This window comes from Rhea americana, unplaced genomic scaffold, assembly GCF_003343005.1.
Source record: "Rhea americana isolate MKP2758 unplaced genomic scaffold, rheAme1 scaffold_187, whole genome shotgun sequence".
In the NCBI taxonomy this organism is placed as follows: Eukaryota; Metazoa; Chordata; class Aves; order Rheiformes; family Rheidae; genus Rhea; species Rhea americana.
Window position 1 is genome coordinate 423,440 of NW_028186005.1, and position 27,565 is coordinate 451,004.

At 38.4% G+C, this 27,565-nt stretch overlaps 1 protein-coding gene across 1 annotated transcript in view; it reads left to right on the forward strand.

The window, feature by feature from the left end:
* Positions 1-27,565, forward strand: part of TRPM5 (transient receptor potential cation channel subfamily M member 5) — a 57,403-nt gene that overhangs the window by 16,803 nt on the left and 13,035 nt on the right. The window contains exons 5-18 of the mRNA XM_085302154.1: positions 3,024-3,172; positions 4,355-4,535; positions 6,101-6,267; positions 9,587-9,767; positions 12,297-12,361; positions 14,358-14,549; positions 15,854-15,956; positions 16,811-16,929; positions 17,593-17,943; positions 20,499-20,630; positions 21,780-21,903; positions 23,928-24,073; positions 24,874-24,986; positions 25,896-25,991. Coding sequence (XP_085158280.1) covers positions 3,024-3,172; positions 4,355-4,535; positions 6,101-6,267; positions 9,587-9,767; positions 12,297-12,361; positions 14,358-14,549; positions 15,854-15,956; positions 16,811-16,929; positions 17,593-17,943; positions 20,499-20,630; positions 21,780-21,903; positions 23,928-24,073; positions 24,874-24,986; positions 25,896-25,991 — 2,119 coding nt within the window. The remainder of the gene's footprint in view (positions 1-3,023; positions 3,173-4,354; positions 4,536-6,100; positions 6,268-9,586; positions 9,768-12,296; positions 12,362-14,357; positions 14,550-15,853; positions 15,957-16,810; positions 16,930-17,592; positions 17,944-20,498; positions 20,631-21,779; positions 21,904-23,927; positions 24,074-24,873; positions 24,987-25,895; positions 25,992-27,565) is intronic.

The following is a 27,565-nucleotide window of genomic DNA, read 5'->3' on the forward strand; positions in this document are numbered from 1 at the left end:
TGGGCACACATACTCTGCTCTGTGATTCTGATCATAACAGCGGAGGAGTTACAGGAGGGCTTGCAGTAGCTGAGACCAGTATAGAGATAAGGAGGCATTTAATGTATTCAAGAAGCACATCTGCAAATCCTATGCAGCAGTTCTTTCTGGTGACTTTGCAACATTTGTAATCCAAGGAACTGGCTTTTTTGTTGTTTTTTGATAGTATTTTTTCAATTAATATATAAACAATCTTTAAAATCATCTTCCCCACATGCTTAAATACCAAAGCAACATTCCCTGCTCCATGAACAACGTTCGGTGGAACATTGCACCAGCATGGAACAATTACACCTGTACTTTACTGCAGTCATACTAAAAGGCACAACAGTTATCTCTTGCAAGTCAAACAAGTACAAAGACAAAACAAAACTGTCAAAGCATCAATTCTCACTGTGAAAAAGAAAAGAAAAAAAAAGAAGAAAAAAAAAAGGATTTGCATGTTGGCTTTGTCTGTAAATTTACATGCAGAAACTTAGGAAATATCACTCCATAATAGTCCAACATCTCATCTAGTGGATAAAGGGATACACTAGATTGCATGGATACTATTCAGAATTCTGCATAATTTCTAGATTTATGTTTTGCCTCTCTGTCAGCATCACTTTTCTTCTTCTCTTGATGCTGAATGCCTTCCTGTTTTGGAATATGAACACAAGAACAGCTGTACAAGCTCATATTAAATTCTATCTGGCTCAGTATCACATCACAGACACATCACTGGTCTGCAGTGGATGCTGAAGGAAGAGTGTAAGAATGGGGTAGAAAGATAGAGTAATACTGCCCCAAAATATACAGTTGCTAGTGTCATGATTCAGAAACTGCTTGATAAAAAAAATACGCTGCCCTGTGCAGTGCCAGTTACCAGCTGCCTTCCTCACTTGCTAGTTTTACACAAGACTATTAACAAAAATAGATAAGACACACAAGATTTATCTCCTTTACTATTGTGCATTATCCTCCGTAACCAGAATTGCAAAACTAAAAATCAGATTACTTGCTATTTCTGGAAAAATCAATTATCCAATTGCAGAAAGATTCTTTATAAAGGTCAATAGCTCAGTATGTTTGTTCCAGAAAACAAATCCCGGATAACTTCATGCTCAAATTTTGTAAGCAAGGATCTAGAACTAGACTTAAAATTAACCACTTAGGTCCTACCCCCAGCTATCAGATTACTATGTAAATTGTTATCGATTACAAGTTCATTGCCTGTAGTACCTAGGAGAGTAATGAATGGACTAAATGTACTGTATGAATTCAATCTTGGRTGCTTTTTTCTGGACAAAATCCTTTGTCCTGGTAGTAAATTCCAAGAAATTATTTTTAAGCTTTAGAATAGATGGAATGTGTTTTTAACACTATGTATTAAATATTTTTTGTCTAAAATATCATCCTGCAGGCTATTAGGAGACAGAGCTTCATCTCCAGTGGCAAAGTGGACTGAAAAAAAAGGCAGGCTTTGTTATGTCTGCCACTACTGATAAGCTGAAAGATCTCTGAAAGATCCTCTTTCTAGGTAAGACTCTTACCTGGACAAGTCTGGCATTTCACTATTCAGAATAAACACTTCTCTCCAGAAATGACTAGTGTGGAGGCAGGGGAAAGAATGAGAATGGTATCTTTAAAGCAATGACCTGTGACAGAAGGGGGCAGGGCGAGATGTGAAATAGCTATGTGGGAAACTGAAATCATGAAAACCCAAGAAAAGGGCAACACCAAACCACGTTTTTGTGGGAGGGAAAAAAAGAAAAGAGAAAAAAGGAAAAAAAAAAGGAAGGAAAAAAAAAGAGAGAGAGAAGAATATACGTAGTCAGCAATAGTGAACCAGCCAGGGTAGAGACTCCCTGGTGACTTGCCAGGCCAGGGAAACAACTTGAAGGCTTGCTCCCTCTACTGGATCATCATAATAGACCCCCAAAAAGTAGGTCACTGTTTTGACCTACTTTAATCCACAACATTCTGTTCAACTAGAAGATAAAAATTTTATGAACACAGTCTCATTAACACAGGGTTGATTGCCAGTGCTGATTTAGTATCACGTGGATTTTTAAGGACACRCTGAATATGAAAATGAAGGTATAGAGCAGATGGAAGGAGTTATTTCCTTGCTTTTGTTTTGTAAAGAAACAAGTTAAGATACACAAGTCGAAACCTGTATTTTTCGAACCATAGTTAGATCGGTTGAGTCAAACTGGAGTGGAGAGAGAGTAAGCAAACGTTGTCAGTGTCTCATGTAATGCAGTAAAAAGACTCCTGTTTTATGACTCTCTTGCTCTAGAGGATGGATTACTTGCCATCTCRCGCTTCGTATAGCCACACATAGGGGAAGCTGTGGGTCTTTTTGAACTGTATATTGCTGTTAAGTACAGCCTGGTTTAAAATACTTTGGCTAGTAAGTAAGTAGCCTATTCCTACAGCAAACAGAATAAACGTATCTCCTAACTCATCTTCAGGCAAGTACAATGTCATCATTTAGTTATTCAGTGCTTATGTTAGATAATAGAAGTCATACTAGTATAATGGATAACGACATCAAGAAGCTGTGACTCAAACATTCGCTAACACTGCTCTACTCTTGCTTGCAATAGTTTGTGGCTGAGGTACCTTTCCCTCTTGTGGAATAAGAGTTCACTTCCTGGCTCAGAGATAACTCATACAACTTTGAAGAGATTACAGGATCTTGCACCTTGTGACTCAGTTTTCTTTCTTCTAAATGAGGGCCAAGATCCCTTACTCCTTCATGACCTTCTATAACTTAAATTACATAGTTCTGGTGTAGAATCCACCTTCTCTGGGGTATACATCCAACACTCGGTACAGAGGTCTCCAATTTTATCTAAGGCTTATAAGCATAACAGTAAAAGCGTAAAATATTTGATTAAAAACTCAGTTAGATGTAAATTCTTGGATTTTGTGGGCTCTCCAGTTTAAGTAAGAATATTTGAATTCTCATTTTCCAATTTTCCAACATCTCAATGAAGCCTGGTCTACTGGTGATCGCTCTACGAATAAAATGGAGGAAACAGAAGCCAAGCACTGCGGTAGTGACAAGGAAGAAGATTTCAAAAGAGAACTGCCATACTATGTAGGAGAAATCGACTTCACAGCTTCTGGGAAGAAACGTGGAAAGGTACAGCGCTGAAGAGTTTATAGTGCTTTAACACTACTGCTGTTGTTTGGCTGTGGCTTTCTTGGCATTAAATATAGAGATTATTATATTAGTCAGGGTCAGCGTGCCACAGTGCAAAGCACCACACTGTACTCAAATAGGGACCATACCCTTGTGAATGTCAATGTAATTTTAAATAAGACCTATTAATAAACATAAATCAATCATTTGACTGACACAGACCTGCTACAAGTACAACTGATCACAATTTTTTTCTTAAAAAAAACTTCCCAGCTTCCTTTATTTTTCATTGTTTCCTTGCTGTAACTACTTACTGCCAAGTATTTAAGCACTATGGATTTCAACTTTTTAAACATACTTTTGAGCTCTCTCAAGACTCTCCTTAAAGCTCTCTCTCTGTTCTGCTAGTATGAGAGAAAGAGTTCCATAGACAGCCCCAGCTCCTCACTAGTCCCTTGTATATGTTTGTCCTAGAGCAGAAGGAATTCCTAGGGTCAGAAGTCTGCCTTAAGATGTGTTTTCATCGTAAGGCCTTCAAAGCACAAAGCTAAAAACATACGGAACACAGAAGTATAACAAATAATTCAGGTAACATACAATAAGCATCAGAAGGGTCACAGCAGAAGGCTTTGAGGCTGCCTACTGATGGTCCAATAATAAAAAATTTAAGCATTTATTTTAGCTAAAGGGTTGTTTGRAAAATAAAGGGTTATTATTTGGAAAAATTGAAACCCAGCCCATGTGAAGGAAGAAAAGTGAAAAATGGGAAGATGAGGACATGTGAAAGAGTTATGAAATCAGATAAATATTTTAGCTAATGCAGAAATAAGAAATGCCTAAGAGATTTATTGGCTTCACTACTCTATTGCCATGGAGTTGAAAGCAGTTCAGAAGGAGTAGCAACATTAAAAGAGCGAGCGATATATCAGTCTTTAACATAGAGAATTAACCAATGGAACTGACTTGATGGCAGTTTTATGGGAGCCTGCTAAATTCATCCTGATATTTAGTTCTCTGTTGGGTCTTGCTCAAAGAATTTTTTCTCAAATTATCAAGGAGTACAAATAAGCATTTAATTGTTATGATTATAAATTTGTCTTTGTATTCACCACAAATGACAGCTCTACCCTATCCTACCATCATATTGGTTTTTTTTTTTTTTTGTTTGTTTGTTTATTGAAGTTTATTAAGGTCCCATGTACGATTCATCCTGGCATTGTATTTGAAGTTATGCTCAACAAATGGAAGCTACCTGCTCCCAATTTGGTTGTCTCTTTAGTAGGGGAAGAAGAAAATTTCCAGATGAAACCTTGGCTACGGGACATCTTAAAAAAAGGACTTGTAAAGGCAGCTCAAAGCACAGGTTAGTGCTGTAAGCATTAAAGAAGGAATTTATGTTCCTACTGGATTCTCACCTAGCATCCAATTATCCCTTAATGTCAGTGGGACTACTCACAGTTCAAGGCTTCAATGAATGTAGTCTAGAAGCTTCATTTAAATAGCTTTGAAAATGAAATTTATTGTATTACAAAGAGCAAAAATAAGTTATTTCTAATCGAATTACTCTAGGCAATAATTCCTGAAGTGTAGAATCACTTCAGGTTATACCCTCAACAATGCCACTGGAAAGACAGCATGAGATGGGACCAAATACATTGTCCCCCTTTGATGCCACAGCAAAATAATTCTTCAGAGAGCTTAGCAATTTGACTTCCACAAGAATGAATTTAGGTCAAAACAAGAATTCTTGTTTTCCCCATTCTCACTTTTTAGCTAACAGTCAAAATAATTTGTTACAACCATTTTTATTTTTTTAAGATTATTTACTGTAAATCTTAGAGTTGAAYCATATCCTGAACAGACATTGTTAGTAAAACAGGCTCTGTAGACTAAAGTTTAAACAAAAGACTTTGTTAATGTTTAACACAGATGTCTAACATATAGCAGAAAATAAATCAGTTCACTTTCTCCCTGGCTATTCACATGAATGAAAAGGAGTAGTGAAAAGCTTAAAAAACCCTCTAGGAATATACCTTAAAACGGCCTTTATTTAACATGACATGTTTTCCTGCAGTTTTATGAAAATACCTGCGCAAGGAAGTCAAAATATATGTGAGCATTTCACAGGAAGCTCTTGTTTTAACTTCACCAGTTCAGACAATATTGCAACAGTTTTGATTTTTCTAATGAAAAAGCTAAGTGCCAAAGCACTTTCTGGTGTTTTTGTACCACACAGTTATTTTCTATCTCCAGCTGCCTTCAGTACTTACAACTTGGGAGTATCAGAATCTCCAGTTGCTTTGCTACACATTTGACAAAGTTTTGTTGGCTAATTAGCTATGGTTTTCCAGATTGTTTGCCATCATAACTTTGCTGCAATAAATCCTGCTCTCCTGAGGAATTCACTCTCCAACACACGAGAACAAGAGGAGGAGAGACAAGATTAGAGAGGTTATGCCCAAGCTCTTCCCCTGCCGGGGTGGCCCCAGCACTACATAGTTATTTTTCCCTGTGTCGTCCTTGTTCAAGCCAAAAACTGCCTCCTTCCCATCCCTGTCCTCTTCCTCATGCAACAATCAGATCTGTGTGTTGTAGTGATGTTTCTGCTCATGTTTGGACAGTAGGTGGCTCTTGGCTGGAATCAGCATTCTGGATGAGCATATTGGCATTAAAGCAATGACAGCAGTGTTATATCACATGATATATGAAGCATCTTGCTTGGACGTATCATCTCCCATCATTTTCCTTATTGAAGTCTTATATATTGTATATACCTTTTAATTATAGAAGTTACAACCTATCAAGATGCGTCTTCAATATATCTGACTATTCAAACAAACTTTAATCCAGTACTGCAAGTGATGTTAATTGATATACACGAGTTCAGTTAAGAAGAAATTTTCTAACCACTTTAAAAAATTATTTCAGGTGCCTGGATTTTTACCAGTGCTTTACGTGTTGGAATAACAAGGCATTTAGGGCAAGCAGTCCGAGATCATGCACTGGCTAGTACTTCATCTAAAGTAAGAGTGATTGCTATTGGAATAACTTCCCTGAGAAAAATTCAGCACAGAGAAATTCTGGACAACATAAAGGTATTTTTTTTACTCATTATACTTACAAAACAGGATTGTTCAGAAGTCAGCTGCACATTTAAAAAAAATCAGAAGTGGTAGGTAGCAAAATGTTGAGCCATCTTAAAACAAAAGTGGGTTTTAATATACGTTTGGACGGAAAATAAAAAGCAAGAAGTATTGTTAGACCCTGAAGATTTTGTGCCTTCTGCACTCAGTATACTCTCCCTTTGCAGCAATTCTGCAAATATCCAGCAGGTGACAGTATGAGACATTAGATCAGTGGCCAAAAGAAAAGAATTTGAGGAAAACAGTATTTATACATCACAGGATACCATGAATACTTACCTCCTCCCCGCCAATCCACCAATTGCAGGATCTCAAGCTATTTCTCAAATACGGTAAAAAGTATATTTCCTAGTGTGGAACACGAGCCATAAATTTTTCAAGACCAAGTTTTCCAAAGTAGTCACTGAATTGGCGTCTAATATGCAAAAACTGCTTGATACACTGGGTTGGAAGGGCTAACCATGCAGGATTTCTCCTAGTTACTGCAAGCTCTAGGAACTTCATGATTCAGGTGAAAACAGTCAAGAACAACAAAGAACAACAACAAAAAGATCCACCCAACAAAACAGTTGTGGAAAATACTGAGACATGTTGATGCTGAATTGACCTGGAGATAGAGAAAAGAATTGTACCGGGACAATATTGTCACTGGATATACTGTCTGTCATAAGCAGAATATTATAACAATAAAACAGGTGTGTAGTCATAATGAACAACAGTTTCTCTATCCTGTTTTACTTTCATGGAGAAGCTGGGGGAGGGATGACAATTGCAACTCTTTGAACTTGCTCCTAGTTCTTCTCTCAGATAGGCTGGCAAATACCAGCAAATTAGCTGGGAAACTGCCAGGCTGCTTCAGCTTTTTGTTGTCACTGGGCTTTCCCTTTACCACTCCTTTTGGTGAGGATAACTGCCTATATGTTCTACCAAATGGGACTGTAACTGGATAACTTAACCTATTTGTCCATCTAAACAGGTCCAAATGGACCTCAGAGGAAAGAATTTTGTTCAGAGCACTGGGAAATTGTGTTCAAGGAAGTTGCTTTGCCAAATGCACAGAAACTGTTTTTACCTCTTCCAGTTCAAATGATCAAAATTCATCTGTGTTTTCCCCCTACAACAGCTACAAAACAAGTGCGCTGTTCTTTTTAGTGCATCAAGTTTAGGCTGCTCCCTCTTAACTAAAGYCTGAACTTTTGTTAAGGAATATTTTGTGTAGAACATTCCTGACCCCATGGCTTCTGGCACTGCTTCCACTCAAAAACATTCTGGATTTTAGTCAATAACTTTAAGACAAAGGAATTACAGATAGTGATGTTGTTCTAAATCTAATTCTCTTTATAYTTGGCACTAACACAAGTAGCTTATTGTATAAAGTGGAGTTAACAATCTACATCAACAAGAAGCAAAACAAATCCTGAAATCAGTGGATCCCTCCATCTCTTCTGTGTTAATGACACATTTTAAGTATCCTTGAAAGATCACTTCCACATCTGCAGTGGATAAATAAGAAAATCCCTCCGAACCTTTTTTCATTGGTTGCTGAGGCTTGGGGTCCTAATCAAATGCCCGTCCTCTGGCTAGTAAGCTTATGGTTATAATGCAGCAAAAGATATGCATGCCCTCTGCCAAAACAAAATTTGTCAAGAAACTTTTCCTGGTTAATGAGAGACAAGATGAAGAAAAGAGATAAATTTGAAGTGCTAGCTCTTTGTAAAGCACATGCAAATTTATTACTTTTTTTTCCTGCAACRGCCTCTGAGGTTCTTATTCTTCCCAGAGCTGCTGACAGGGCAAAAAGCAAGAGGGCAAGCCTGATATTGGCCTTTTTCACCTTGCTTAAAGGATATTTTTTCTCCAATTTGGTTATATATGGCTTCATTTCAGAAAGGCAGCTGTAAGTGTGGTCTGCAGTGTACTTGGCTCTTCTACAAGCAGCAAAAAAGGCACTTGTCCTCTGAGTTACTTCATGTTTTCCTGCATTACTAGTGCCATAAATGAGCTCCTGGTGACACATTCAATGCCTCCCTAACATCAGACTTATCCTTGGCTGTGGAGAAGAACCTGGACAATCCCCGGCTTGTATTTCCTCCAGGATTGCCCTGGGCACCTGCTCTTCGTAGTGGACACTGGCAAAAACTGACATTCAGAAAGGCTCCAGATAGATAGGATATGGATCTTAAAAGACAGAATGTAAATCTTTCCGTCCTTTAATCACAAATATTTGCATAGTCACATTGCTATGTGTAGCAAAGCTTTAACATCAGTTTTTATACATAGAATTAGTGAGAGAAATAATAATAGAATATACAGGCACAATAGCCAAGCTGACAGTCCAAGTTTTCCTTAGTAAACTGTAAGGCTGCAGGGATTGGGAAAGTGGCATGATGAAAGAAAAAACAGATTTTAAGTTATTGCTTTGATCCAGCTTCCTTTGGAACAGAACAGTGATTATGGGGAAGAAAAAGAAGAATTGCCAGGCATTTATGGCATGGCTTGCAATGAGCAATGATATACCAAAGTAGGCGTGCAGCAGTGGAAGGAAAGTTTTATTAAGGAAGTAAGGGTAGCTTCAAAAAGAGCTTGCATGGAAATCCATATTAAGTGCAATTCTTTAAACAAAAGACTAGAAGTGGATTTTGTTTTACCTAGACAAAGGTTTTATGCAAAAATTTATGAATAAATAATTTCAAGATAAAGGCCTTCTATCGTATTAAAATAAAGAGGTTGTACTTTCTAAAATATACCTGTTACTTGGTCTTTTAGAATTCAGTGTATAATTAGCATTACTATTAGCACTCATATAACCTTGCCAACTAAATAAAGCTGCATTTAAACCGATATAGACATACGTATGTATGTCYAACTTATCTACTGGTCTAAACATAACCAAAATGCTACTAAAATCAATAGGTATGCCCCTATTTTTACCAGCACAGACTTTAGCCCTCAGACATTCAGGTTTTGTTCACAGTTACCAGGTTTAGTGATCCCTTTCCTTTTGTCCAACAAACAAATTAAAAACCTCTGAATGAATTTCTCAATTCCAGAGATGTTTAGTGTCAGTGTATTTTGAATTTCGTATTGTTGAATCTGACACCTTGCACAACAAATACCTTCTTCTTCTCCCCCCCCCCTTTTCAAAGAGTCTAAGTGTCTGAAAGGCTGCATTCTACATCATTGCATAAAGAACACTAAAAATGGAGATTAATCACATACAAAAGTATGGAATATATTTTACAGAAAACGCTAACATCTCTCCTCTTTCTAGGACGAAAGTCCGGTATATTACCAATCAGATGATAACGTCCAAGGCCCATTGTATTCCCTGGACCACAATCATTCCCATTTTATTCTGGTGGATCACATGACACCAGATGAGCCGGATGGAACCGCTAAACTACGTCTCACTTTGGAAAAGCATATTTCAGAACAGCGTACAGGGTATGGTGGTAAGTAGACTCAGTRTAAGCATGTTAACTTGAAGAGTGATATTACAGAAATACCTGTGGGTCCCAGCTTCTTGCAGGTCTTGGTCTCAGCCAAGGTATGTACCATCCTCAGTTTACCATCTGCTTAAGCAAAATCAAGTAAACGTGCTTGTCATTGTTTGAAAGGTGGAACTAAAGTGACTTCTCAAGTTGAGAAAGCTATTTGAAGCAAAAATCCTGCTGTTTATTACATCTCTTTAAACATAGCTCAAAGTTGACCTTCAAAGCATAGTTCCAATTGCCTTAAAACACAACAAATGGAAAGTAAATTCAGGTGTAGGTCCCCTAACAATAGCTGTAAGAGAGGAATATTCTGTGTTGTATACTTTCATGCCCTCTTGCACACAGAGTTCTGAATTCTTCCTACACTGGTAGAAAGCATTTGTTCTTCCAGAGTCCTCTAAAATATTTTAAGCCATATTTATTTCAAGATAAAATCTGATCCGCAGTAAACAATATAGCATCTAATAGCCATCTAAATCTMTATGAGCTTTATTTATAATGAGAACTGAGTGTTGCACAGGCCTTCTGCTGCTATCTGTGGAAACAATTCACCTGCAGTGCTAACGCAATTACTTTTACCTTCCCTTTGCTTCTATAACAGCTGCAGTGCTATTACAGGTAAAGCAGAGAGATAACTCGTTTATTCACACAATCATGCATCAGTAGAGCATTCAGTTTTGTAGCCCATACTGTGGTTGCACAGATGTACCTGGGAGCACGAATGCACCCCAAAAATGTTTATTACTGGTGACTCAGATAGGAAAGACCACAGCTGAACTGTAACAGTAGGCTGAGGCTGCAGTGCTGACAGTTAGAAGCTAGCCTCTTTCTGCTTGCAGACCAAACCTGATTGAGAGAAACCAATGGCACAATTTTCCATCAAAAATACCAATTGATTTGTCATTTAAACAAATGCCAATTCATTTAAACAAAGCCAATGTCCTTCATTTAAACTAATTTATACTCAAGTTGAACAAAGCTATTCAACCTTACTGAAGTAAATCACTTTGATAAAGTAAAGCAGAATTTCCATATTAAAAAAAAGCAATACCTAGAAGCCATTCAGATGAAATTTTTTATATTTTCAATATTTGCAATTAGGGGCTTCCCACCTTCCCCCCATAAAGTCAGAATCTTCTGCAACAAGAAAGAAAAACAGGCTAAACTTCATCTGACTCTAGGTGAATAAAGAAGGTTTGAAATGATAAATGCATAACCTTAGGATCCCATAGTCAGAGAGGTCACTCTCCAAACTAAAATATCACCTTAAAGAAGTATGGCAGTGCTATGCCATTCACTGGAAACAAAAGAAGTTACTTGCCAATCATCCCCAGGCCAGCTGAGTTCTACCTTATCTCTTTAGCTATCCCTCTGCAGATATGAAAAGTAGCAATTGGTGACCTATACACTGCTTTTGGAGACCTACAAAGGGAAATGTGAAAAAAAAAGTATTTGAACCAAATGCCTTTTATCTTCCAGCTGTAAGAGGCAATCATGTCATGCTGCTACTGTTTTGGTGGAGCTTTTTAGGCTGTGCATGGCCACCTTTGGAATACAGAGTTCAGCTTTTACAGTATAAACCATCTAGGAATAAGTGGACCTCTATGGGAACATAGGTAAAAGCAGGGATGCTTACATCATTTCTTCTGCTCCTGCCACAACAGAAGTTAAATACCTATTTCATAAGSATTTCTTATGAACTAAGAACCACTGAAAAATGTAAGATTATATTATTAATAAGCATCTCAGTAGACTGCACTGAATCACATTTTAGGCTGGTTAAGCAGAATAATGAAGAATATATGGTTCCTATCAACTCACATGTTAGTCATCTCTCCCTGACTGGTCTGCACAGCCAGGCTCTTGGTATTTTTAAAACCTTCTTTAATCAATCTTTTCTCCTGAATTCTGCTATGCTTTCCCACACATGCTGGATACATTTGTAAGATGAGGGGTGAGGGTGGGGAGGGAGCACACCTGAATACCTGGGCCAAATTGGAAGCTTATCACTTCTAACTGTATCTGAATATAAATAATGCCAGCTGTCCCTCAAAAAACACAAGTCTTGTCTTGCATTTGCATCCTAGTTACTTCTTGTGAGCTTTCTTTAATGTTACCCCATTTCCCCACTATCTGATCACCTTCTGATAAATAAGTAGTTTAAATGCAACATTGCTATGATATACAGAAGTGCCACTATTCATATTTTGGAGCTGGGAAGATGCTCAATTGCTTGCCAAAGTACCATGCAGGAAATGTGGCAAAGGTGCCTTGTTCCTGAACTTGAAACTAAGACCTTATCTGCTAGGCTGTAGTGTTATTCTCTTGCTTTGCCATCTACTTCTGCAATTGCTTGAATTCTGCAGGTTCAAGTTCTGGTAGATACTGAAACAGCGCATAACGGGACAAATATTTCAGGTACACAGCAGAAACACAACAGTTTTGTGAAAGTTGTTAACTTTTCTTTTTTAATGATCTATTTCACAGGAACAGGGAGCATTGAGATCCCTGTGCTTTGCTTACTAGTAAATGGAGGACCAAACACACTTGGGGTAAGAAGCTGCTTGTAATGTTAGAAAAGAAAATTAGCTGTTGCAAAGTATCAAAGAATTGATGTAAAATTGATGGATAAATACATGTATCAGCACTTTACATAAAGCAAAAACTCAGACCTATATACTACTTACTTAAGATTTAAATTCTATTAATATTAAAGGTGCCAATATTTTTGAGAAATACTTCATTTTGAATAGGTGCTACCAGGTCACTAATGCTTCCATTGCCAGCTGGTACAGTAGGAAGGAAGCTAGCTTCAAATCTAGTGAAATAAAACTACTGTGTTACTACTCAAGATCACGTACAAGAAGTTAATCATTCAGTGCTGTCCAGCAACAGTGAGACAGTTGTCTCTGTCACAGAGCTCTGAGGAAAGACAAAGCCAAGTTTGCTAGATCAGCCATTTGCAAACTGTAGCATCATAGTTTGACAGAGCAAATACCTTGTAGGATAGAAGATCCTTCAGAGTCATTTGCTACCACTCTGAACACTTTTCTTCTTCAGTGAGGGAACATTTTTGATCTATTTGAGCATTTCTACATCTTAAAGAACCTGTTGACTGGAACCTATTGCTGAGGAGACACTCTTTGATTTTTATTTTAACCTCTTCTGGTATTTTATTGTGATACTTTGTTGCAGCCTGTGTGTCTGAATGGTATTTTGGGGGTAATTTTCTTAGATGAAGAGGAATACACTATAGTATAATTTCAAAGCCTTAAAACACTGTAGAATATCTAATCGGACCTACAAAYTGTAAAGGTAAAAAATTTCAGATAGTTATTTCCAAATTTGAGACCAGYTGCCTGTGTCTAAAGGAGAGCACCTTATCTTTAGGAAGGCATTTAACCTTTAAATAAAAGGTTCCATRTGACACGACTCTGCTACATAATCTGGTAATCTCTTTTCTTTTTTCAGAATAATGACTCATTTCTGGTAATATTTTCCAGTTTCAGTTTTCAGTCACTGCATCTTGTCATATCTTTGCCAGCTAGACTAAAACATCCTCTGGTATTAGAAATCTTCTTGCTATTTAAACTATAATGATGTCACCTCTTGACCTTTCCTTTTAGAGGCTAAATATGGCAGCAATTTCTATATCTTAGTTGTTGAAAATCACGTATCACAGCCTATTAATCTTCTTTCCAAAGTTCTGGAGTAACAAGGTGACTTGGAGACAAGGGGCTTGGAGACCAAAAATAACTGTCTGGAGCTAAGTTTGCAYATGTGTGGGGAATGAATAGCTGATTGTGCTTTCTCAGAATTGCCATTTCTTAAAGACAAATTTGATAATACACACCAAGGACTGTAAAATTTATTAAAAAAGAAAGCTTCAGCAAAAGAATCAACAGCGAGATCCTAAGCGTCTCATCAGCTTCTTGCATTCCCCAAGAGTTAAAAAAAAAAAAAAAAAAAAAAAAAGTAGCAAATAGTCATTAGTGCAGTTACAATGCCTCTGCTTTCCTCCTGGTCAACAAGCTGCCTTTGCTCTGCATAAGTAAGAGAATTAGCAGCGTTTAACTCTTTCAGTTGCTGTGCTTCAGCATGTTGTTTTCCATAGCCCAGTGCTGTATTCCCACAGGTAAATTTGGGAATTTCAGAACATTCAGTCAGTGAGCTAGAAAAGCCTTTTGAGAATTTCTGCCTGGTGCTCCTCTTTCACTTCATTATGCTGAACCATAGATTGCTGGGAGTGGGGATGGGGAGAGAGGAATGGCAAGTTAGGGACTAATACATTTTAAGCATTTATGTTTGTCCAAATCAAGTTGCTTAGCTACTGAACACGTGTGTTGTGGAAAGCTGTATAGTCAGGGGCCTATACCTGGATGATCTGCTATGGAACTGGAGTAATCACAATAGTCTGGAGTCTAGACTAATGCCAGAGTGAATCTGGTTTAGGTAGACATGTATTCCTAGTTTGCAAGGAATCWTCTTCTTAATCAAAATTTTCCTGGCATATATGAATTCTAAAAATGTATTTTTTTTAAACTACAGAGAATTTGCAGTGGTTTGGAAAATTCTGCTCCCTGGCTTATCTTAGCAGGATCTGGAGGCACAGCTGACATCTTAGCTGCATTCATGAATGAGCCACAGCTTATCATGCCAGAAGCTGTTGAAAAGCAATTTAAAGAGAAATTCCCTGCAGAAAACTTCTCGTGGAAGGACATTCTCCAATGGACAGCAACAGTGAGCTCATACGTTTGATAATTATATGCATTGTGTTCACAAGCCCTCTCCTACCATTACTAGCTTCAGTAGTCCATTCAGTACAGGTTTGCCAGGAATTGTCTCAAAAATTTTGRATACTCCAGTGCTCTAACACTAGTGCCATAGACCTATCTGACATTAAAATCAAATATTCAGTAGATCATATCAACTACTTTGTCCTAGTGATTCAGCTGAACACTTAGAGCTCTGTTCTCCCTCAATTATTTTCTCAAGTAACAGCCAGATCCCAGGAACCTCACAGTCCTTCTGTGGGACGTGAAGCATTATTCAGCCTTCACAGCTGTGGAGCTTCTGCAGCTGTGAAAGAAGAGACCTAATTCATCATCTACAGCTGTTAAATGAAGTMTAATTGTGGATATACATGAATAAATTAACTTCTAAACAGCATTCATTCCCATTTTCCAACTATTCCAAGTTCTCAGTGTTCCTCTTTAAAAAAAAAAGAAAACAGAAGAACAGATTTGTAGTATCCTCACCATTTCTTTTTAGGCACATTCACTGGACTTAACCCACTATGCATAAATGTTTAAGAAAAACTCCCACTTCTTTGGTATTGTCTTGATATCATTATATTGAAGAGCACTCTGTGCCTCTGAGACAGATGAAGTCCACCCAGCCTGAAACACTACTCATTTCTTGCAGTCTCCACTGTAATTCTAACCACTTCTAATTCAATGAGGGAGAACTTTGGCAAATCATTGACACGAGGGGTTGAAAGGACATCTAGAAGCAATATTGTAAGATGCAAAGTCTTGGAGCAGCCACACTGTGAGAAAGGAAATTCAATAGAAGTATAAGGAGAAAGAATATTGTATATATCAGTATTTAATACCTTTAACTGAAAGAAGATTTAGAGGCCATGCTTTTAAATAAAAAACTCCAAGGGGAAAAGTTAAATGTCAAAATAGGAAAGAGTAAAACAGAACTAGTCTCATGCTAGCCCCAGGATGACTAAGAGTCAAATAAGAATAGAAAGTAGGAAACAATCTTGTAATTAAGACACTGGTCAGGTTCTCGGGATACCTGAGCTGATATTCCTAGCATCCTGCTATGTGATTTTGGACAAGACGATTACTTGTTCCTTGCCTTAGGGCTCATTTACATATGAGAAACTAATAATGTTTGTCTTGCCAAATCTCAGTTTTACATTTAGAACATAAGTTATTTGGGACACTGTAAGTGTGATCTCCACTGGGATTTTAGTCATTAATGTATAGCAGTAGGACAATGAGTAAAACAATTCTTGTGTCAACTTCCATTAGATTCAGAATATTATTTCACAGCAACATCTTCTAACCCTGCACAACTTTGAGCAAGAAGATTCAGAAGAACTAGACACAGTCATTTTAAAAGCTTTGGTAAAAGGTAAGAACAATAAACACAGCACAATGCAATATTTGTCTTATTTGATGACTTATATGCCACAGATGTATTTTTGATGACCAGAGCAAGCTTGGTTGGCTGTTGGATCAGATTTAATTTCTGATGCAGAATTCTTATGCTTGCTCATTGACAAAGTAGCTGTGCCCGTTACCACAGCTCTTGTAACCTTGCATCAAATTATGTATAATGTTTGCTTTTTAATCTAATGCTGTCCTATAGCACTATTTTAATAGCTCCTTATTTCACTACTTGCTTCTCTTACTAGTAATAGAAGAAAYAGAAACGTGCTGAAACAGTTATTCTGATTATAAGCCATTCTAAAAAGCATTTTAAAATAAGCCACAAATAGACCCAAACTGCTTTGGCTCCAGCAGCAGTCCCGTTCTCCTATAAAAAGCCTTCATTGTGTTTCCTGAAAAATGACTTCAGTTACTTTGCCATCCATTTCAGTTTATGTTGGACCAGACTAATTTTAGCATAGGGAAAAGATATTGCATAGCTAGTGTGCTAATTAAAATAAGACAAAAATAACAAGAGCCACCTCTTTCTGCAGATTAGGATCCCTCTTGAAAAACTACAGATGTTATAACTTAATGTTTTAATACAGAGTTCTGCTAGCAAACAATATTTGAAAAATAAAATTAACTTGTGCTTAGATTCTATTTCTTAAGTTAGGAGAACCAGAAATGATTGTGAAGGATTCCTGGATAAGTGACCCACAAATCTGAGATTCCTGAATAAGAGAGCTCATTTTGATAATCAGATTGCATACACCTTATGTTTGATTCAATACAGTGTTAAGTACTGTGTTTATTTGTATTTCTTATTTTTGGCAGCCTGTAAAAGCCACAGTCAGGAGGCCAAGGAGTATCTGGATGAATTGAAGCTGGCAGTGGCCTGGAATAGAGTAGACATAGCTAAGAGTGAAATATTCAATGGTGATGTGGAGTGGAAGGTACTAGATTTTATTGGTTTAAAGGACAATCGATACATAATCCATTTTTTTCAGGACATCATTGTACCTGAAGCATCTTGACAGAAAGCATCGGTTTTTCCTGCTTTCTCCAGTGAGAGATTAGGCAGTGGCAGTATGCTTCCTAATGCTGTTTGTCTTTCTGGAATCCCAAATGATAATGGCTAACAACAGAGGAATAATTCAGTGGCCATTGATGTCTCTCTTGAGCTCTTTGGGGCAAGTGCCGTTCTTGTTCTACTTTTGTACAGACCTTTAAAGTACTTATGTGCAAAGCTGAGTGTACAAAGTGAAATAAGCATGCAGATGTTACTATGGGAAGACGATCATAAGAATCTCACTCTTTCTAGCTGCCGTRTAGCCAGTGCAGTGGGTACCTGAGCATCACCACCATTCCTACAGCATGCTATTTGTATTAATATTTTTACATTAATGCTTACATAGATGTTTTCTCATAGAGAAAGGAGAAGAGGCCTACCCCYTTTCCTTGTTCCACTCACTCTCGACCTGGTAGCAGGTCAAGGTAGCAACGTAGCAAGGTAGCAGGCAAAACATGCATTTCCTAATGCTAAAGGCTACCTCTCCTCCTCAGGTATCCATGATAACTCCCTAAAAAAAAAACATTTTTTGTGTGTGTCAATACAGTCCTGTGACCTGGAGGAAATGATGATGGATGCTCTGGTCAATGACAAACCAGAATTCGTAAAATTATTTATTGACAACGGGGCCAACATGTCCGACTTCCTGACATATAGTCGGCTGCAGAGACTCTACTGTTCCATTTCTCAGAAGTGTCTCCTCTACAAACTTCTACTAAGGAAACATGARGAGAGCAAGCTAACTTTGGCAGGGCTCACTGGTCAACAGCACAAGGAGCTGAGAGAGACATGCCCACTCTTCAGTCTCAGTGAGGTCTCTAGAGTTCTCAAGGATTTTCTCCATGATGCATGCGAAAGTTTCTATCAAGAGCTAAGACATGGAGGCAAGAAGAAATCTGTAAGTTACAACTCTCCATCWCAGTCCTGCTCTTCTGTAATTTCTAATATAAAAAATTTTGACTTGGTCTAATCTTTGAAGGGAGGGAGCAGGGAGAGAAACAAAAATATGGGAAACAATTACTTCAGCTTCTCATTCCTCTTTTTTCAGCTCATTATTATTTCAGTTAAAGTGTTCTCATCTTTTTAATTTCAAAGCTAAAAAAGAAAACGAAACACTTTAAGATTTACATATTGTGATTTCTCTTTCTCCTCCTCTGCCATGCTTTTCCAGTGGGTTTTACTGTAYTTTGAACTAGAGTTAAAAGATAGCTCCTGTTTCAGGACCTCTTGCAGAGAGGCCTGTCTTTCACACCCTTGTAGTGCAATTTCCGTATGTTGTTCCTCATTCCAACGCCTTACACATGCAGAACAGATTGAGCTTACTAGCCTGACYTGTGCAAGAATGGATTCTACAAAAGAAATACGGGGAGTATGAAGAGACAGATTTAGGGTAACTAGGATATACAAATAGTAGTCTGCAGTTCTCCAGTGGAACTTCAAGCAGACATACTTGAAAGACAGTATTTTCTAGGGAGTAGACAGAAGCAGGTGATGGCCATTTTCAGTCCCAGAACTGAGCCTACATTATTTCTGTAAACTAAACTCTGAAAATGATAACCTTTATGAGTAAAACTATTCATAGTATACATATTGTATAGGAGCAGACTGGATATTCAGTAACATGCAATGTATGGTAACTGCCTTTAGGTCAATTTAATCTTCCTATTGAGTGACATGATACACATCAAGAAATAAGAACAATTGTGTGAAGYGGCCTGGTTAAGCACCTTGACCAACACATGATAACAAAAATACACAATAGGTACCACTATGGAATGTCTACAGTAAACTATCTGCATTTTTGCGGTATATTTTATCACTTTTGCATTTTGACAGTATATTTAACATAAAAACTCAGAAATACCAAAATTCTGTCAAGCATGTTTGAATTYGCTTGTCCAAACTTATTTCCAGAGACGTACACAGAAGCTTGAATAAGGCCACAAGAGTTTTAGAGTAACTAAATAAGTAATCATGGTACCCATTAGCTATGATAAGAATCATAGAGTGGTAAGGTTGGAAGGGACCTCTGGAGGTCRTCTAGTCCAGCCCTCAGCATAGCCCYRCAGAGGGACTGAGCCCTTGACCTTGGCATTAGCAGCACAATGCTCTAACCAACTGTGCTAAACCTGCCCCCAAATAAATCTCTTCCAGATTCTAGTTTCCTTTCAAAACCGTTTGAACTCCAAAATAAATCGCTACAGGAGAAATTCAATGACTTTTGCTTTAATAAAGCTTTGTTGAATAAATCAGTAGTACAAAAACCTGAAGTTTGACTCTGGGCAGGATTTCTTTTTTTTGCAGACGCAGACCATTTGGGGCAATAGTTTTGAAGTCAGTAAGCAGACTCCAKATTTACAAACTTTACAGAAATAAAAATCTGTCCCTAAAATCTCCCTGAAAGCCTGAAAATTCCCTTTGTGGAATTTGGCAGTAACTTAGCTAAAAGCAAGTGGTGTAAATAAGGCCCAATGCAGATATACAATCATACTGTCTACTAGCTCTTTTCCTTTAAAAGCTTCTTCCCACAGGTGCCACCAGTRGCCCAATCTCATTAACTTTTTTCAGGTTAGCATCTAGTGATTACACAGACTGCTCTAAGATGAATGAGACTTTTGAGATATCTCTGTTTCCTGCAAGGTTTTCAATGCAATTTAGTACATGGATTTTTTTTTCATTTTTATTGAGCAATTCAGTGCAAGTACCTTTGAACAGAAACCCGTAATTTAAGTAATTTTTTAAAATACCCTAATGAAAACTTGTTTTATAATCCATTCTTCCTGCTCTCCCCTCCCCCAGGTTGCTTTTAATTAACACAATGGATATAAAGGCATTTTAAGTACACTTAAAGCTCAGAACCTGACCTAAGTTGCCATACTTGCACTAGAGAGGTTTTTATTGTATGTTAAAGGAACAAGCAGTGTTCTACTTAAAACATTCCCTGCAGGAGGGAGAGATTTCTCAGAGGAAAGACTAAAAAGAGAGCATTGATGTGCTCTGTTCTTGTCATGTACAGGGCCTTGCTGAGACTTGTGTTTAAATAAAATGCCTTTTGTTCCCTTCCTCTGAAACCATGCCCTCTGTTGTAGTTAAGCAGAATCTGATGTAACTGAAGGCCAGCTCAGATTAGTTAATCACAGGTTTGTCTTGTATGATATTACACACTAGTGGTGAAACCCTGGCCTTAATAAAGTCAATGAGAGCTTTGCCATTGACTTCAATGGAGTCATGATTTCATCCAGAATGTTCTCACACATATTGAGTTATATCAGGGATACAAGGGTCTTTTGATTCGGTACAGAATGAACTAATTACCTCTTAGTCCTAAAGGAAAAAAAAAAAAAAAAAAGAATATGAAGTAGTTGGCAAGGCTGAAAAGCTGTTTAGATCATGTCATTTGCATGGAAAAAAAAACTGCAAAGCAAATTTTAATTTTTCAAAACCATGTTTCAGGATAAAACAAATACAAAGCGATTACCCGAGCCTTTGGATATGAACAAGAAAAGCCAAAATCCTTGGAGGGATTTATTTTTATGGGCAGTACTTCAGAACCGGCACAAGATGGCAAACTATTTCTGGGCTATGGTAAGCTTTGAGCTATAGCTGCTTCAGGTGAAGTATGGCATATATAGATGAGATTTTTTTGCTCAGCCTTGCAGTTAAGGTGACATATGTTTGGTTCTAAAATGGTAGATGTGGCATTTATAGGGCCTTTCATCTCAGAGTGGCTCATGCCAATAAGCACCAAAGGCCCTGACACAGAGGGAGGGCAGAGCTGCAGCAGGTGTAAATCAGCACGGCCTGAAGCTCTGCTGATTAACATCAGCTGCAGAGCTGAGCCATTGTCTTCCTTGCTGCTGATGACTCAGCTCTCAGCCTCAGATTTTTCTCTTCTGTAATAGCTTAATTGTTTATTTGGGTCTTAGGGTGGTCAGGAGGGGAGACACTGCAGTCACGTACCTTAGGCTTAAGTGCAGTATATGTAGAGAACACCAGTGGCAAAGTCTAAGGGGCTGAGCTTCAAACTGGCATAACTGGCACCTGCTTTGCACGCCTCCACAATCTCATCCATCTGCAGAGCAATGCCATAGCTTCCCTCTCCTCTCCTTCCCCTCAGCAAAGGCCAGAGGCTGCTTAAAGCTCCATCTGTGAGCTTCCAGCCAGCTGCATCTGGCACGGCAAGGGGCATGGGAAGTGAGATAAACTGCAGCATGGTCTTCAGCCAGTGTGTGTGGACACATCTGTACCTTGCACAGTCTTGTATTTAACACAGCCCTACCACTAGAAGGCATGTTTCTCAGCTGTGCACTGTTGTTACACCTCTGCCAGATGTGTTCTCTCCTTTCCCATATGTCTTTACACAACCGTGCTCAAGAGATCTACATTCTGYGAGTGTTTTGCTCTATTTCCACAGGCCCTTTTCTACTCCCACTCCTTGACCACTACCTAAAATCAGGTCCTTCTAACGTGAATTGTAAGCAGAATGCCCAGCATTCTCCAGCCTTGTATAAACGAGAACTACAATAAGTGGTTTGACTCTCCRATATCACCAAAGCTATCATTTTGATCAGTGTTTTAAACTTTCCAGTCTGCATTTGAGGGAAGTTTTTTTTTTGTAAGAGAACTGCATAAATATTTTTGGTTAGCTGCATTCACTAGTGAAGCCTTCACCAGATCAGAAGTGCCCTCCTGTGTATGGTAACACCAGCCCCTGCCCCGCTTTCAACKTTACAGGGTCAGGAGGGCGTAGCTTCAGCTCTGGCAGCCTGCAAGATCCTTAAAGAAATGTCCCGCCTGGAGATGGAGACTGAAGTAGCACATATAATGAAAGAGGCCAAATATGAGCAGCTCGCTGTTGGTAAGTAACAGCAGCTTTTTAATAACATCAAAAATTTAAGAGGTGACGACCATTGGAAGGAAAGCAAATGAAAAAAAATCCTCTTCAAGTTGTAAAAGGATGACTGTCATGAATAATTTAACACTCTTGCCACACAGCCAATTCCAAACTTTCAAATACCACAGAAGTAGGACTTAAGAAATCAAACTCCACATGCTGATTTGGGGGGAGGCAGGGGGGTCATCTAACGCTAGGCCCTGGTATGCATGAAAGAAACTGCATGTTAGTATTTTAAGTTTTTGGTCTTAAAAAAAAAAAAAAAGTATTAAGATGATGGGCAAGACAGAATARTCAAAATACTTCTAGGCTCAACACTCTGTTTTTCCCATGCTATTAAGCTTATTCTGTAACAGCGATTATTCCATAACAGTGATTAGAGCAACAAATTTTAAGGCTTGTCTTCACTGCTAAAGATAATTCAAGATTATCTCACCCAAAGGAGGGCTAGCTGCACTTCAAATCTGCAAAACTCCTAATTGAGACTCACTGGCTTGGCAGCAGACAAGCTGCTCCTCCCTGCAGCACCAGGCATTCAGACAGCAGCAGCACTGAAACAGCAAGCCCTCCCAACTTTGCTCAGTGTGAAAACAGATGTTTGCGTATGAGTTTTTCTGCTAAACTGACATCAGGTCCAATTTGTACCTCCAAGTAACAGTGCAGTGAGCAGAAGACATTAGAATACACCACATGTGGAAATGCAGAGGCTACTTCTGTCCCCTTACACCTAATATACCAAGCTGCTGAAGGCTCATGCAGACTTTGCTATGTTACTTATACACATTCTTTTTCCCCCCTTCTCACAATGCCATTATTATTTGTGAAGTGTAAGAGTCAGGTTCTATTATAAACATAGGGCCCTAGTAATTTAGTCATGGAATTACAGGGCCTAATCGAACACCCAGAAGCCTGCTCCTTGGCTTCAGTAAGCATTAAATCAGATCCTCAGTTTCCATTTCTGGCCTGGTTAACACTGTCAATATTAGTTAGAGAGAGCATTCTTTAGAAATGACAAATACCATTGTCAACTGCAATAGAAATCTATGTATCAGCCTTTTGAAAGTGATTCTGATCCTTTCCTCATTCATCACAGTGCAACAACGTCAATTGGACGAGGAAAGATATTGAGATGATTGAGTGAATCAGCACAATGAAACAAACTGACAGAAGAAATTAGATCTARTCTAATGATCAAACCTTGACTTTTTGGCATATTGTTCATCTCAATTTCTGAGCTCCGCCACCAGCTTTTCTTGAAATAGAAGAACTATGACACAGCACTCTACAAAATCTAACATTATTTTATGTCTACCATCTATGACTTAAAACCAGGTATTTGTTGGCTACAAGCCAAAGCAGAACTGCTCCTTTTGTTTAGTCTATTCAGGCAAATGAGGGCAGCTTGGCAACTCATACTTCAAAGTTTAGGGGAATCTCCCAAGAGATTTGGGTTTTGCCTAAAACTGCACATGAGGCAGCTACAAAAGAGGGACTGTAACATATTGATATGTTACCTGTAGAAGAATGAGAAGGAAATACTTCATAGTAGGAGGGCAAAAAAGGTGTTAAAGAGTCCCAGAGTTGAGAAGGAAACATGCAGATAGGAGGAGGTGAGAGGGAGGTAGAGATTCACTCCATACCTTTCTGTAAATAGKGAGAATTTAAAAATTGCTACAATTCCAGTGATTCTTTTACCTAGGYAAGTCTATTTTATCTGCCTTCTGCCCCAACACACATACTCCCATGCATAAAGCAGTATCAAGTTATTCTTGTGTCCAGAATGATTCGTCTTTCCCTCTCTCTTCCTCCTAGCTTTCTCAGGCTCTTTTCAAGTAACTGCAGACTTGCAGAATTCTCCAGGAGAGCAAGCAGCATCTGGCAATGCTCTGGCTTAGGTGCCACCATATTGTGCCCTACACACACTCCTCTCGTCTTACATTCATCTTCCCTGACAAGATCCATTTGTCTATATTTCTTTCATTTGGCAGAACTGTTTAGTGAATGCTATCGCAACAGTGAGGAGAGAGCGTTTGCTCTATTGGTAAGGAAAAATCAATATTGGAGCAAAACCACCTGTCTTCAGCTGGCTGCAGAAGCAGACGCAAAGTCTTTCTTTGCACATGATGGTGTCCAGGTAAGCTCCACAGATGCTTCCCTCACCACCTGCACCCCCAGGACTTTGAAGCACAATGTTGGACACACAAGAGGGTAGGCACAACAACTGAACAACCCCATGAAACTCATTCCCCTCAGAGACATTCTTCTGAGAAGGTATTCTTTCCTCTCCCTCGTACCAGGCAAAGAGGACATTCTGCTGCCTCCTTCACAAACCAGCACAGTTCCCCCTTTCCCCTCCCTTCCATGCAGCTAGCGCTGAGACAAGTGCACTGAGAAAAAGATACAATCCTCCTACCATCCTGTGCTTTTTCTCCTTCCTTGCTCACAGAGAAGCATCAGAAAGCACTTTAAATTTGCCTTAGGCATAGTGAAGCTGCTCCAAAATGTTAGGTAAGTCCTTTACAGAGCTCACTGATAAAAAGTTAAATCCAGTTACTATTCAGCCTTGCCCCCATATCCTGAGATCTATCCACATTCACAGAACTAAATTAAGAGTGGTGGTGCTTTCGACTCTGAATGGCTGGTAGTAGATGAATACTATTTCTCAGTAGTAAAGATGATGCTTAATTCAACTTGAATTGTTGTTCTTTCCACTGTCTTCTCCTAACTTTTTGTATACACACTTTAAAAAAAAAAAAAAAAAAAAAAAAAAGATTCTCAGAGTACCTGTTTGCTCTGAAGGTGCACCTGCTGTCTAGGTTTTCAGAGCACTTGGTCTTCATGTCTTCAGAGCCACAGAACATACCTGTATTTGAGCTGTGTGTGTGTTTTTGTGGTGTCAAAGTCATCTCTGCATTCTGTTTTCTTGACTTTCAGGCCTTTCTGACAAAAATATGGTGGGGAGACATGTCTACAAGCACACAGATCTTGAAGTTAATCTGTGGATTTTGGTGTCCTCTCCTAATCTACACAAATTTAATAGCATTCAGGTACAAACCTAAACATTTAGGTGCAAAAGATGACTAAAGGAAGAAAAATAAGTCATGAAATGCCCAACCTCAAAATTTCACATGTAAGTCATGAAAATCATAAAATCACCTCTGAGGGTGAAAAGGAGGCTTGTACAACTATTAACCAAATCATTTTTATATGAGACTTAGTGATTAGTGCATCCTGGACTAGTACTATTCTAATGCTTAAAACATGAACGCTACCACAGTTTCATGCAGATCATTTCCATTGTGTCTAGTCTAAAAAAAAAAAAAAAGCCTGTTGGAATTCTGTCAGCTTTAGCACCATCTGCTTCTAGATTTCAAGATGCCTGGTTCAAAGCTCAGTACCTTACCTTAGCAAGGAAAACAACCAATTATCAGCCAGAAGCCTTTGAAAACCATGAGTTGGACTTAAAAAAAMCACAGGATTGACATGAAATCCATTAAGATTTCGAAATTTAATATCCTATGAGATATCTTTGTTAGACTTCTACAGGCACAGCCTTTGGAGTTCATACTTTCCTGCTTTCATTACAATGAAGATGGCTAGAATCTTAGTTTTTTTTTTTTTTAAGAAAGAGCATATTAGACAGGGTTGCATCCAGGCAGGCCTTGAATATCTCCAGAGAAGGAGACTCCACAACCTCTCTGGGCAACCTGTGCCAGGGCTCTGTTACTCTCACAGTGCAGAAATTCCCCCTCACGCTCAGGCRGAACTTCSTGTGSTTCAGTTTTTGCCCATTGCCTCTAGTCCTGTCACATGGGATGTGAATTTTGTTTATTTGATTGCTTCTCAGCAGAGCAAGTCCAGGACAAGTACACGCAAACAGTTCTGTATGAATGCAAGTTCAATAGTAAAGAATTGCTACCCATCATCTTTCAGCTAATGAGACTATTTCCTTACAGGGAAGAAAAACAATCAAAGAATGAAACAGAGCCATTTAGAGAGCTGGACAGTTCGGATACAGAGAGGACCTTGTTATTTGCGAGGGAAGAAGATAAGTAAGTTTAAAACAATCAATCAACATAACTTCTGTGGGGAAAAAAAAAAGAAAGAAAGAAAAAAAAAAGAAATACAGGGCACTTCTTCAGGATTAGCAACCAGCTAATGATTTAAGGAGCAGTTGAAGAACTCAAGGTCATTACTCTTTAGAAAAAGTGCTGTGCCATCTGATTACTGTTGTTACTCTGTAAAAGGAATATAGATGATAAACAGGATTATAGCACCATTTTTTAGAGAGCTGCAACTTTACTTGGTCTGAACAGGTCATTTCTACAAAAAAAGGAATCTGGTTATTATCTAGGGACTCGGAAGTCATTTTCTGACATTTCTTTCAACTGCTGATGGCTGATACACCTTGAATTTAAGATCTAACCCACTACAGGATTACTGAATTGTGCAGAAAGAAGGTACTCAGATAAACCTTATATTGAGTCTATCACTCCGTATCTTCATATGAAGGCTGCACCAGAAATAACATTTGTAAACAGCAGCACCTGGGAATTTTATGTTAAGCCAGTTTCCCGCCATGCTAGTGCTCTTCATGTGTATTTTAAAAGATAGGCCCTGAGGAACCTGAAGTACAGCAACAGATTTATGAGTTAGAGGGAACGTTACAGAAAGAGGAAACTGAGCACAGAGACTGTCACTTGCTCATGTTCATTCACAGATCTGTGATTCAAAATTCCTAAATTTCATCCTATAACCCTACCATACATGTCAGCAAGACTTGGAAGGTCACAAGGTTTTAAGTTAGAACAGGAAGACTTTTGATTGGCATAAAACTCTCAATGACTAACAAGTGCTAAATAGCCACTTGAATTAAACATGTACTTTTCAATGATTTAAAGAGGTTCCTACTGAAATATTTGAACAGTATCAGGATAGTATCATCCACAGTACAGAGTGCTGGATCAAGCTAGAGTTACTACATTCCGTTTTACACTCTGGTTTTTAACTGATAGTATGTCAGAGAAAATCATTAGTTCTTCTCTCTCCTTCCCTAGCCTATAAAATAGGTGTAAGAGCATCTGCCTCGTGGGGGCTATTTGTAAATAATGTCATAAACCACATCTCATTTCAGGATATGAAAGCATTTTAAGGCTCTTGGTCAGTATTTTCTGTGTTCCACTTGCTATTATTTTCAGAGATTTATTTTAGCAAAGGGCCTCTCTCCCTCTGAGTTATAGTTTGCCTTCTGAATCTGACAGTAAAGCTGCAGTTACCTGTTCATGATATTAGTCTGTTACTGTGGGAATGCTTCTGATGCTATCATAAATTGAGAAGTAGTGGAGAATCAAGCACAGAGAAGAGGCTGGCTGTTGGGGAAACTGTTCTTTATAACAAATATAGTTAATCATTAGCAAGAATATGAAGGGAAAATTAAAACTTGTAAAGAGTCATTGCTTTATTTTTTTGTGAAAACATACCCTAGAGCGCACATCCTTGCTTAGAGAGCACACCTTTCAGTGTTAGGATCACAAAATTAAAGATCCAATAACATTCTTAGCTTACACAACCAAACAGTTTACATGGAAACAAAGCCTAAACTAAGATCAGATTGCTTCCAAATTGA